General features: G+C 50.7%; 1 protein-coding gene across 5 annotated transcripts in view; it reads left to right on the forward strand.

The window, feature by feature from the left end:
* The first annotated feature begins 5,197 nt into the window (after positions 1-5,197).
* TMTC4 (transmembrane O-mannosyltransferase targeting cadherins 4) overlaps positions 5,198-12,411 on the forward strand; it is a 63,829-nt gene continuing 56,615 nt past the window's right edge. The window contains exons 1-2 of one of the 5 annotated variants that reach the window (XM_045081353.1): positions 5,198-5,333; positions 11,084-11,299. In XM_045081353.1, the coding sequence (XP_044937288.1) occupies positions 11,138-11,299 (162 nt within the window). In that variant the 5' untranslated portion in view covers positions 5,198-5,333; positions 11,084-11,137. Of the gene's footprint in view, positions 5,334-5,500; positions 5,615-11,083; positions 11,300-12,411 lie in introns of those variants that run through there. The other 4 variants (XM_045081352.1, XM_045081350.1, XM_045081354.1 and 1 more) reach the window with 4 other exon arrangements.

Raw genomic sequence — 12,411 nt, forward strand, 5'->3', positions numbered from 1 at the left:
GGGCAAACAGGTGAAAATATGTTTCCCCCGAATTAGACAACATATGAGTGGGAGATTTGTATTATTTAGCATCATTAAATATTCTTTAGCTTAAGAGGAAAAAGGTATCTATTCCAATCTATACCCTGCATTCGATTTTCTTCTGAGCTCCTCAGACCATGGTTCATATAATTTTTTTCTTCCTTTATCTTCAATATCTCCCTTTCTTCTGGTTCTTCTTAACATAAAAACCAATTAAAATCTTTCATGTATTAATAGTAAAATTCTCCCTTGACACTCTATCCCCTTCCAGATGCCATCTGGTAAACACATCCTAATGGCTACCTCTCCAACATCCATTGCTCCCAACAGAAACTCCAAATTGCCAACCCACCAAATGCCCCCCATACCCTGTGATTTAGTGAAAGAAGACTGCACTACAGTTAAGCTCTGATCAGACTATGCTGGTTCTCTTCCCATGATGGTAGATGACCTAAGGATGTCCATGTGGCCAAGATCTCAGGTTGGGAGTTTCTAGGAAAGATCTCCATCCTCCTAGGAGTCAGACATCAAAAGAGAAGGTTCCTTCCTGCTTGTAGATCTTTCCATTCCAAATAAGATTCCAGGAACTGAGAGAACCATTTTATACCATGAGGGGAACTGAAATGACTACCCAGCAAGGATGGTAGAGCAAGGAGATGGAAAGAACCTGGCTCCTTGATGTGTGAGCCAACCCTGGAGCAAACAACCTCTGTCTACCTTGACGGTGGCAAGAGTGTAAGTGTACAGGGACTCTGGTTCCCTGCTTGCTTGCCACCCACCCCACTTAGAAGTGCCACCAAGGAACCCAGATACACTCAATAGTAGTGCCAGCCCTCAAGATGTCCCCGTCAGAAGCAAAAGTGTGGCACTGGGCAGGGGCTCCACACCACCTGTCTTCAAACAATTATGTAGTTTCCCTCCAAAAAGCTCAAATGGTTCATCTCCTTTGAACAACTTTTTTTTCCAAAAAGATTTTATTTATTTGAGACAGAGAGAGAGAGTAGGAGAGAGAGAGAGAATACAAGTGGTGGGGGAGGGGAGAGGAGGAGGGAGAAGCTGACGGACTCCCGGCTGAGCAGGGAGCCTGACTTGAACCTTGATCCCAGGACCCCAAGATCATCACCTGAGCTGCAGGCAGATGCTTAACCAACTGAGCCACCCAGGCACCCCTCCCTCCAACTTTTGACACCTGCTACTAAGAAGAGACAAAGAGAAAAGATATGGGGCGGGGGGAAATGGGAAGACAATGCTTACCATCTTCTCATTTTTAGTTCTTTCCAGCCCCAGATACCATCCTTGTTAGGGGTTTCCAGGGTTCTTTAAACCCCCAGCTACATCCCTCAGTTGTACACCCAGTCTTGGCTCCACTAAGAAACGCTCTGGCTAAATTTACAATGATATGGATGGAACTAGAAGGTATTATGCTTAGTGAAGTCAGTCAGAGAAAGACAAGTACCAAATGATTTCACTCATATGTGGAATTTAAGAAACAAAACAGATGAACATCGGGGAAGGGAAGGAAAAATAAAATAAGATGAAAATTGAGAGGGAGGCAAACCATAAGAGACGCTGAACTCTAGGAACCAAACCGAGGGTCGCTGGGGGAGGGGCTGTGGGGAGAAAGGTAACTGGTGATGGGCATTAAGAAAGGCATGTGATATAATCAGCACTGGGTGTTATATACAACTGATGAATCACTGAATTTTTCCTCTGAAACTAATAGAAAGAAAGCAAGCAAGCAAGAAAGAAAGGCAGGCAGGCACTGGCTTTTAAAAAAGAAAATAAAAAAAGCAATGCACTGGCTATTTGACTCGGGACCTCTGTGCTCCTTTTTCCTCATAGGAAATCCTCATAGGATTAGGATAATGATAATCACTCGTTAGAGCTTTTATGAGAATTTTTAAAAATAACTGTTTAGCACAGTGCCTGGCACACACTAAGCACTCAACCAACCTGTTTTCTGCGTGTGATGGTGACCCTGACCAAAGGATGGGGGTCAGTGTATGAACACGCAGCAGTGAGGTATTCTCTGCATCTTGTACTTTTTTAAAAAAAGATTTATTTTAGAGAGAGTGAGAGAGACTGTGAGTGATGGGAGGGTCAGAGGAAGTGGGAGAGAGAGAATCCTCGAGCAGACTCCCCAGTGGGTGTGGAGGCCAGTGAGGAGGAGTGTGATCCCAGGACCCTGAGATCCTGATCTGAGATGAAATCAAGAGTTGGCTGGTTGGCTGCTTGACTGACTCAACCGCCCAGACACCCCTGCACCTCATACTTCTTAATAAACTGTAAGACTGGGGCGCCTGGGTGGCTCAGTCAGTTAAACATCTGCCTTCGGCTCAGGTCATGATCCCAGGGCTCCAGGATCAAGCCCCATATCAGGCTCCTTGCTCAGCAGGGAACCTGTCTCTCCCTCCCCCTTCTGCTGCTCCCCCTATTTGTGCTCTCTTGTTGTGTCAGGTATATAAATAAAATCTTCAAAAAAATAATAAACCATAAGACTGTGAAAGGTGGAATCAGCACCATGTTCACCTTGATATTCACAGAGCCTGCCCTTCCTTGGCATGTAGTAAGATGATATTTTGATCACAGCTGGCTCAGCAATTTATGGAATAGAATTCCGCTGGATTAAGCCAGGAGATTCCAATTCTAGTTCCAGCATCACCAATATCAAGCATGACTTTCAGAAATCCTGTTTGTTTGTTTGTTTGTTTGTTTGTTTTTAAGATTTTTATTTATTTGGCAGAGAGAGACACAGCGAGAGAGGGAACACAAGCAGGAGGAGTAGGAGAGGGAGAAGCAGGCTTCCCGCTGAGCAAGGAGCCGAATGCAGGGCTCGATCCAAGGACCCTGGGCTCACGACCCGAGCCAAAGGCAGCTGCCTAACTGACTGAGGCACCCAGGCACCCCAGAAATGTACTTCTTTTTGGAGAGACATTGTTGACCACCTGCTCTGTGGGAGGCACAGCAGCTACAAGGGTATAGTTCTTAAAATGCCCATAGCCCTTACCTTCACAGAATTCACAGTCTAATGTTGGAGATAGACTTCATACAATGATCACATGGTTAGTTAGTTACACTTCTGATAAGAACAATGAGAGCATGTACACAAGGACCCAAGGGTATCTGGGGAGATAATTCAGGGAAGGCTCTTCTGAGAAATTGATACTTGAGCAGTGAACTGAAAGATGAATTAATGTTAGCCAAGGGTCACGAGGAGAGCAGGGGAAAGGGCTGCTGGGTATGTGAACAGCCCAAGATGGAAAGTAGCATAGCACACTCTAGAACTATAAAAGGCCAAGGTGGCTGAGTTCAAGAAACACAGGTGACAGGCGCATGATACCATTTAGGAGCAGTAGGCAAAGGGGCCTGGTCATGCAGCATCATGAAAGCTTGTATCTGTATCCAACCAAAACTTGTAACTCAACCATTATTTCAGGAAAGGATTATGTCTCAATCTGCTCTTTTCCCAATAAATTGATTGTCACTAAATCTGATCTGCAATCTGCTAAACTATTTTTACCCTCTATAAATAAACCCATTAAACCAAAATCTCCTAGCTTTAGCACTAAGCACAACACATTTTCAAGTTTAATCTGTATTAGTTAATTAAGAAAGTCTAGAGACAATCAACGAGACAACAAATTGAGCCCTGATTCATAGCATTGGCCAATTTCTATGGTGTAAATACCCTAGCAATGACCAATCTGCCAATGTGACATCACTGCATGTGGGTTACAGCTGTGTGTCAGCACAGCCGCATGACATTTTTATATGTGGCAGTGGAAATGGAAAGAAGTGGGCAGAATTGATCGACATCGAGCAAGTACAATCTTGGTGATTTGTTAGATGCCGAGGGTTAGGAAAATACTGGGCAGGTGGCAGCAGTATTACTATTACAGGGAGCCCTGAGGAGGCGAAAGCAGTGTAAGCATGTATTCTATTCCCTTCCATCCCAGGTGCCAATGACACAATCAGGCGGAAGCCGCAGAAAAGGGTTTGAAGCTTAAATAAATAAGGACTGGCGTTGTAAATCTGAGATATATTGATTGAAACGCTGGCAGTGGATTAAATCATAAAGGGGAAAATTGTAGCACGAAAGGGCTGAGACCTTAAAAATATGTCCTTTGGAAGTCATCGAGCAGCCAATGAGCACAGTAAGGCGACTGGGGTATAACAGGAGAGTAGCACTTGACTACCACCAAAAGAAGTGTGTCTGAGGAAGAATTTTGCTGAGAGATCGGGTAAAATGAGAAAGGAGAGCACCCTTTGGATTTGGATTGGATTATGGGTGACCATAGGAAAGGCAATTTCAGCGCAATGTGGAAACCAAGAAGTGACTGGGAATTGAAGTACCAGAGAAGGGAGGGGGCCGTGGGAACCCGCGGCTCTTTTAACTTCAGTTATGGGGAGTAGGAGAGGGGATCCAGTGGCCGCTGGAAGGGTGGGGTGAGGGGCAGAGGAACTCTTGGGGCTGATTAAAGGCTGATGATTGAAATCCCGTCAAGAGGGAGGGACTGATCTCAGAGTGGACTCTGTGATACTGGGGGGGGGGGGGGGATGGAGGGTGGAATCAGGGCTTTAGGGGAGTTTGAGTGTTACGGAGGCGGAAAGTGGAAAAGGATTTCTCTCTTTTTGTAGAGGCAGCAAAGTCATCTCCGGACACGGGCGTTACTGGCGGCTGCAGAGGCAATCCGACTGGGAGTGAAAGTTTCGGGCAAAGTGACGACCGGTGTGATGGCCGCCTGAATGTCGCCTGGCCCGGTGTAGGGCGCCGGCGGGGTTGGTGCGTCCGCAGGGGAAGGAGGACCCGAGCCGAGGAAGAGGACCGGTTGGTAAGAGGCGGCAGGGCCGCGGCTGGAGGGACGCGGCTTCCGCTCCGTTCCGAGAGGCACCGAGGGGACTGGAGACAACCCCTCCCAGACAGGAAGAAGTCAGGCAGGCGGCCTGGATCAGGCACCCAGATCAGCACAGCTCCTCTCGGGGCGGAAGAGTCGGGAAGGTTCTCCTCCCGCTCCCGCTCCCGCGGCGACGCGCAGCCCCTCCGCGGAGCGCCGCCGACCGCGCGAGGAGCGCAAGGCAGAGCCCGGGGCAGGGTCCAGCGCCCGCCGCCCGCAGGAGGCCGGCCGCCCGGCCCGCAGCCCGCCCTCCGCCCCGGGGGCCACGCTGAGGCCGCCCCTTCCCGCCGGGCCTGGCCCGGCCTCCGCGCCCAGAAGTCGCTTCCTGCACTCCCGCCGCCGCCGTCGGTCCCTGCGCCTCTCTCGCCGCCGACTAGCGCCCTCTGGCCCGACGTCACCGGCGCGTCCGCCAATGAGGTGAAGAGGAACGGGCTGCGGCGCGAAAGTGACCGCAGGAGCAGCCAATGGCCGCGAGGAGAGGGCGGGCGCAGGCGGGAGAGAGATCGGGGGCGCCCGCGCGCGTGGGGAGCTGCGGGCGGTGCGGGCGGCGCGCGGCGCAGGAGGGAGGGGGCGCGGCGGGGGGGCGGGGGCGCGGCGCGGGCGGCCCCTCCCCCTGCCCAGCTCCGGGCGGGCGCCGAGAGCGGCCGGAGTTTCCGCGCCCGGGAGGGAGATGCGGCCGCCGCTCGGGCTCCTTGCAGGTAACGCGCGGGGCGGCCCCTGCAGGGCCGAGCGGCAGAGCGTGCGGCGAGGCGAGCGGAGTTGAGCGCGGAGCGGTCGCGGGGGTCCCCGCTCTTGCCGCGCCCCGAGCCCCGCGGGCCGGCTGGGGCCCGGCGGCGGTGCTGCCGGGAGTTGGCTCCAGGACCTGGGCTGCGGCCGGGGCCGGGGTCACGGGGGACACGAGCCTCGAGCGCCGTGCGCCCCGGTGGAAGCTGCACGCGGGACAATGGGCGCGGCGTGGAGGGTGCGCGCTCCGCCCGCCCGCCCGGACCCCGGACCCCTGCGCCCCTTGCGCCCCTTCCGCCCCGGGCGGTGGTCACCGCCGCCACCCCTGTCTGCCCCCACTGCGCGGGCGCTCCGTCGCCCCGGGGCGCACCAGGCGCCTGCGGCGCGTCCCCGGAGCGGCCACCTGGCCGCGGGGCCCCGCGCCTGGCCGCCAGCTGGCCGCGGCGCCGGCGATGGCTGGGCACAGCCGGGCCTCTTGGCCGCCTGCCCTGGGTTAAAGGCGGGTCCCCTGCAGCGCCGCCAGCGCCAGCTCCTCCGCGCTGCCTGCCGAGCGCGGCGGCGGGAGAGCCGCGTGCCACCGGCCGGGGTGCCCGGGGCCGCCGAGCTGTCACTTCCCCGCGCGGGTCTGGAGTTTAGGGAAGCCGAGCAGGTGGCGCAGCCGCCGCCTCACCTCCTGCGAACTCCGCGGGGCTTCTGGTCTTGTTGATGTTTTGACTGTGGGCTGTGTGTGTGTGTGTGTGTGTGTGTTTCTTTTTCTTTCTTTCTTTCTTTCCTTTTTTTAAACCACACACAAAAGAAGGGAGGAGTTAGGGGAAAAAAAAATCAAGCCAGTGCGCTGTGAATCATCACTGTTATCTCTGGAAGAGAAGATGGATGGGAGAATTCCTTGAGGAACGATTACAGTAACGACTGACTGGATCCCCTCTCTCCCTCTCTGTCCCCTCTCCCGGCAGTCCTGACCATGCCTGGCACACCCCCAGATGGACGTGGGGTGAAGTGATGCCGGCTGACTTCGATGGGAAAATGGCTACAAGCTAGCAAGCTGGAAACTTTCTGGGACAGTGTAACTGGGAATGTCGAACCACACGCAGTCATTCTTGCTGTAAACCGGCATGGCTCTCTCCTGGTAGTGAATTAAAAAGAGATACTTCGAGTAGCCTTTTTTCCCCCAGATCTGCCTGGCAGAGGAGGGCGGTGGAGAGGACAGGCTCGCATACCTTGAGGGCCCCAAGAGAGAAGGGGCCCGTTCAAGCACCCAAGATGCTGGGTCATAAATGATGAGTGTACTTTACTCAGATTTCCAGAAGCACTGTCTCATCTCAGCCTGGCAGAGGGCAGCTTGCATTTGGAGGGATTGTTACTGATGAGGTAGAAAGGTGGGCCAGAGGCCAGCAGGCACTTCCACGCGTGTGGAGGAATATTCTGTAGGAGATCGCTGGTGCTCATGTTTCTGGGTGAACCTTTTAGCTTTAGTCGTACCTTTCTTGCCTGCAATCCAAGGCGGCTGTGTCACCTGTCACTGGGTCCCCAGGGTTCATAGCTCTGTTTGACTTTTGTTTGGGGAGTAGGGTCCTTGTTTGAGGTCTTTTTAACCATTGATGGTGGTTTGATTTGTTTTAACCCTGACAGTAGAGGCTTCATATTAGAAGTTTTGCAAAACTGAGAATAAAGAGCCTTTTGCTTTGTTCCAAATTCAATTACTTCGAGGGCCAGTTAGTTCTGAACGGTCCAAAATGAGCACAGGACTCAGGGGTCAGAGCGACGGCTCTATGCCTGGTTAGACCCTCTGTGGACAGAGCCTGGGGTCTCAATGAGGCTCCCTTCCTTTCACTTCCTATGGTGAATTTACCATCAAGCCATGCGCCAGAGCCAGGGCTCCCTGGCAGTACTCCTGGAGGACAGGAAGGGGACAGTGCAGTCCAGGACCCGTCAAGAGAAAAAGAGAATGTGTGCCTTCCTCTTTCATGGCCTGCTCACCGAAGAGGTGGAGGGGCGGTCCATCTGTCTCCACTACTTCATTTTAGCAGAGCTTCTCTTGAGCACCAAACCCGGCTAGAAGCATCCCAGAACGAGGCCAGTTCACATTGGAGGAAGTGAGGTTGGGAGCACGGTCCCTGTTTTACACTGGATATACACCAACCAAGTACACGGTGCTCTGGGCCCAACCAAAGAACGGCACCCTTTTCTCAGTGATACCAGGACACCGGATGGGCTACTGCTGGCCTGGGTTAGGAACCCCATCCCAGGAATAAAGAATTGATGGCCCCATCGGCGTTCCCCAGATGAGAGATCAGGACCAGGCACTGGGAACCGGTTTCTCCAAAATAGTAACAATAATGGGAACTAAATGTTTTCATACATTCTGTCCTGTAATCCTTATGACAACCTCCCGAAGTATGCGGTGGTACCCTGTTGTGCCGATGAGGAACCGATCCTCAAGTTATCAAAGGTAGCAAGTCCAAGTCTGCCTGCCTTCAGAGCCCATGCTCTTAACCCCTGGGTGATATCCTGAGAGCTTTGCATAGGTTCCTAGCACTTTGGAGCTTTTATTGCATTTGCTAATCCACAGTATTTTCTGAACTATCCCAGTGTATACATTAGTCATCATAGCTTCAATGAAAAGGGCATTTTTTTAGTATTTTACGGTACAGCAAAGTGGGGAGAACCTCGGCGACTTGAGAGAGAAGCTACATTAGGAGCGAGGAGGCCAGGAGAAAAGATTAAGGTAGAGGGTGAGGAATGGGGCAGACTTAAGGTTCCCTGATGTCCCTGCAATAAAAAGGGAGATCATTCTGCAATTGACTCAGCCATCCTGGTGATGCTCCAGGAGTCCGGGCCCAGCGCACCAGGGCACTGCTGATGTTCGGGTCCGCAGTCTGCTTTCCGTACATCTTGGCTGTCACTGGAGTACCAAAATGATTCACCTGTATCACAAATACTCCGAAATGAAAAGTGGGCCAGGACAGTGCATTTAAGAGCACAGGTTCTCTCTTGTTTCGGTATTCTTTTGTGAATAATATTCAACTATGTGGGCCTAAGACAGGTAACATCAAGACCAGCTCTGTGACCTTTCATCGGCTCCCAGCAGCTCTTGTGCATTTAAAACTGATGTGTTTTCGGGCACCTGGGTGGCTCAGGCAGTTAAGCATCCAACTCATGACACAGCTCTAGGTCCTGATCTCAGGGTTATGAGTTCAAGCCCTGCCATTGGTGCTCAATAGACCCTTACTTAAAACAACAACAAGAACTGATGTATTATCCTCTACATTAATTTTCCAAATCTAAGCACACTTTTATTCCCTCTGTGTTAAGTCGTGGTATCTTTCTAAACGGCATGGTCTTTGTGATTTTTCTTTTTTCACATTTTTGTTTGTTTTGCTTTGCTTTTTTAATAGCAGTTCCTTTAGCTGAAATGTAGACACCCCGGTAGGGGCCTGCATGGTGACCTGTGTTGAATTCTCCACTGTCACTTGGGTATCACCAGTGGTCTGTCCTTCCAGTGGAAGAGAGAAAGGCAGCAGATAGTCGCTGGACTGTTTCCCCCCAGCATTTGCTGAGAGTGTGGGTTACGTTAGGTAGGAGAAGCTCGAGAGACCCGCAGTGAGAGAGATGCAGAGCCTTACCGGGTTGTAACCTGGACCTCTTTCTGGCGCCGGGAAAGGGCAATGTTGTCAGAGGATGATGTGTCCCATCGACTGTTGGATCTTTCTCCACATTCGCTCAGAGGAAAGCCTATAGAAAAGATGCCTGTGACCTCGGGTGGCCTGTTTGGCTGACTTCTTGTTGATTCCATCGTCTGGGTATTCCCTTGGAGGCCTGGAAACAAATACATCTAATCTGCCTTCCCAGCCAAGGGCTCTGGGATTCTCTTCCATGTTAGCATGAAAGGACTGGGGGGCCAGGTCCCATCCTAGTGCAGACAATAAGCCAAAATACTAAAGGGGATTTTAAGAAATGGTTCTGTGCCTGTGCTTTTTCCCTTTTTAAAGAAAGTGCTTATAATCATAGCTACCTCCCCTGAGCATTCATTAAAGCCAAGCAGCAGTTCTAAGCACTTTAGATGGGTATTTTGTTTAATGGCCACCACGTAAGGGAGAACAGTTTTCCCCATTGTAGAGGTTAGGAAACAGGCCAGAGAGGTTAAGTAATTTTTCCAAAGTAACACAGGATTGGAACCTGAGCAGTGTGAGCCAAACAGAATACTGGTAAATACAAACAAAGCACCTGCTGAGGGTGTAGGGGGATAGGGACAGATCAAATGTGACTTGCAGGGTAGTTTGAAATTCAGGCAAGTTCCAAGGCAGGAAGCTCTCAGGCAGCTCTCACCACTGGGAAGTTCTTATGCTTTGCTGAGTGGCACAGGAAGTGGACTCCAAAAGTCTAAGGACAGGTGACAAGCACAAGACCATAGAACTAATAAATGGCAAGACGGAGAGACAGCCCTTTCTGACTTAAACATTTTGTCTGTTTGGGAAAAAAGTTAAAACATAAGAGTGTGTTCTTAACTTGACTCTTTCATCAACATTGAAGGTCATAGCCTTACCTGGACTAGCTTCCCCCCCTTCTCCTTTAAGACTCAGTTCAGGGCTTTCTGGACTAAGGTATTGTCCTTAAGTGTTCTCTCCTTCCTGTCTGTATGTGAACCTCTCACCTGGCCTTCGATCCTGGGCCTGCCTCGTCATCTGTGTTAAAACTCCTCTCTCTGAATTTTCACCTGACATCAATGTCTGTGACTTGAGAGACTGTAAGCTCTTTCAGAATAGGACCATGTTTGGGACGCCTGGGTAGCTCAGTGGGTTAAGCCTCCGCCTTCAGCTCAGGTCATGATTTCAGGGTCCTGGGATCGAGTCCCACATCGGGTTCTGTGCTCAGTGAGGAGCCTGCTTCCCCTCTCTCTCTGCCCGTCTCTCTGCCTACTTGTGATTTCTCTCTCTCTGTCAAATAAATAAAAATCTTTAAAAAAAAAAAAAGAATAGGAACATGTTTATACCCTAACACATGCACACGCACAAACACACAATGCACTAAGACCCAACAAGGAGTATTTATTGATTTCTCTTGATTGGAAGAAGCAACATGGCAACTTTTTTTTTTTAAACTGGTATAAACTGGTTCAAGGACTATAAAAACAATTTGTGTTATGGGATTGATATATACAGGATTCCCCCAAATCAGTGTTTCTTTCCTCAAGATAATCCAACATCAGAAACCCAAGGGCTTCTGGTCTCATAAATTGCAGATGGGCCCAGGAGAGTTTACATGTGTCCCAGGTGACTCTACTGCCCACAGAAAACCACAACTTGAAGTTTCCAACGATTGCATCCTATAAACTCGCAGCATCGATGGCCGTGTAGTTCTTACTCACTTAAGGGGCATGTGTCCACTGTGCAAACATTCCTAACAGTGTGTTTATGAATATTTGTGTCTTGTCATTTTTCTTGTAGATTTCTAACCAGCATAATGCTGGAGCGAGAGGCTGGCAGCCGGCAGTTTGCACAATGGCCGAGCTGGACGCGGATTTGGACCACATCCTTCCATCTCCGGTTCTTCCGCCTTTCTGGGCTAAGTTAGTGGTGGGATGTGTTTCCCTCGTGTGTTTCGCGCGTAGCTACGATGGAGATTTTGTCTTTGATGATTCAGAAGCTATTGTTAACAATAAGGTTTGTATCATAACTCCTTTTTGGGAAACTTCTGTTAATTAACCATTTGCCTGTTTCTCATTAATAATCAAAGTTTGCATTGAGTAATTCTGTGTTAAACTTTGCTTCCGCGTTTGCCTGGGCCCCAGTAGAGTTCTAGATTTCTCACCTGCCTGGTCATATCTCCCCAATTTAGGGTCTCTTTTATTGTAGGAAGCAGGGTCTCCAACCACCGTCTGACCTCAAGCTGTACCTTCCCCACGTGCCCTGTGCAGGGCCCCAGTCTACACGTGTATCAGAGAGACCATTTCTCTCAGATTACAAGGCAAGGAAGGGTGTTGCAAGGCATTGCAGACTAAGTATTTCAGGTTTTATGACAGATTTGCAGAATTCTAGGCCACAGCTGTTCTCCCCGCCCCGCTAACCCCAATATGCATTGGCTGCCGTGATGGGCAAGTCTGCTCACCTGCAATGAGGTGTGTCCTTAGCAGCAGGCAGCGAGTTAGCACCTTCTTTGTCCTTCACCAGCAGCCACTGGAGGAGGAGTGTGCTGTCCGCGGAAGCTGCGGTTCCTGCTCATTTCTCACTGGGAGACTCAGATTTGCTGACTTTGCAAAATCCCAGCTAGTTTTGCTCACCAGTGGGTGCTGTATCAGTGCAGGAAAAATGATCCGGTCTTTCACTAGCTAGAGATAGGGAAGATGAAGTAGGTTGGGGGGAAAAGAAGAAAAAGATTCAAGGGAACTCAAAGAAAATCAGACTGAGAAACTTGGACGTAGGGAGAGCCCAGAGGAGAAAGAATGCGGACAGGGCACCAATTAGAGTCTCTGTGACAACGCAGTCACTCAACCGATGCTTTATGTGTGTGCTTTAAGCAGGGAAGAGAACCTTTCTCTCGGGTAGATGCAACTGTCCCAACTCTTCGCAACACTGTGGTTGAATGCTCTTAAAATTGCTCTTAAAAAAGAATCCAGGGATGCCTGGGAGGCCCAGTCAGTTAGGTGGCTGCCTCTGGCTCAGGTCATGACCCCAGCCTCCTGGGATCGAGTCCCGCATCGGGCTCATTGTTCAGGGGGAGCCTGCTTCTCCCTCTGCCTGCTCTGCCTGCTGCTCCTCTCCCATTCCCCCTGCTT

Source organism: Mustela putorius, unplaced genomic scaffold (assembly GCF_011764305.1).
Source record: "Mustela putorius furo isolate JIRA1106 unplaced genomic scaffold, ASM1176430v1.1 tig00000551_pilon_pilon_pilon, whole genome shotgun sequence".
NCBI lineage: Eukaryota > Metazoa > Chordata > Mammalia > Carnivora > Mustelidae > Mustela > Mustela putorius.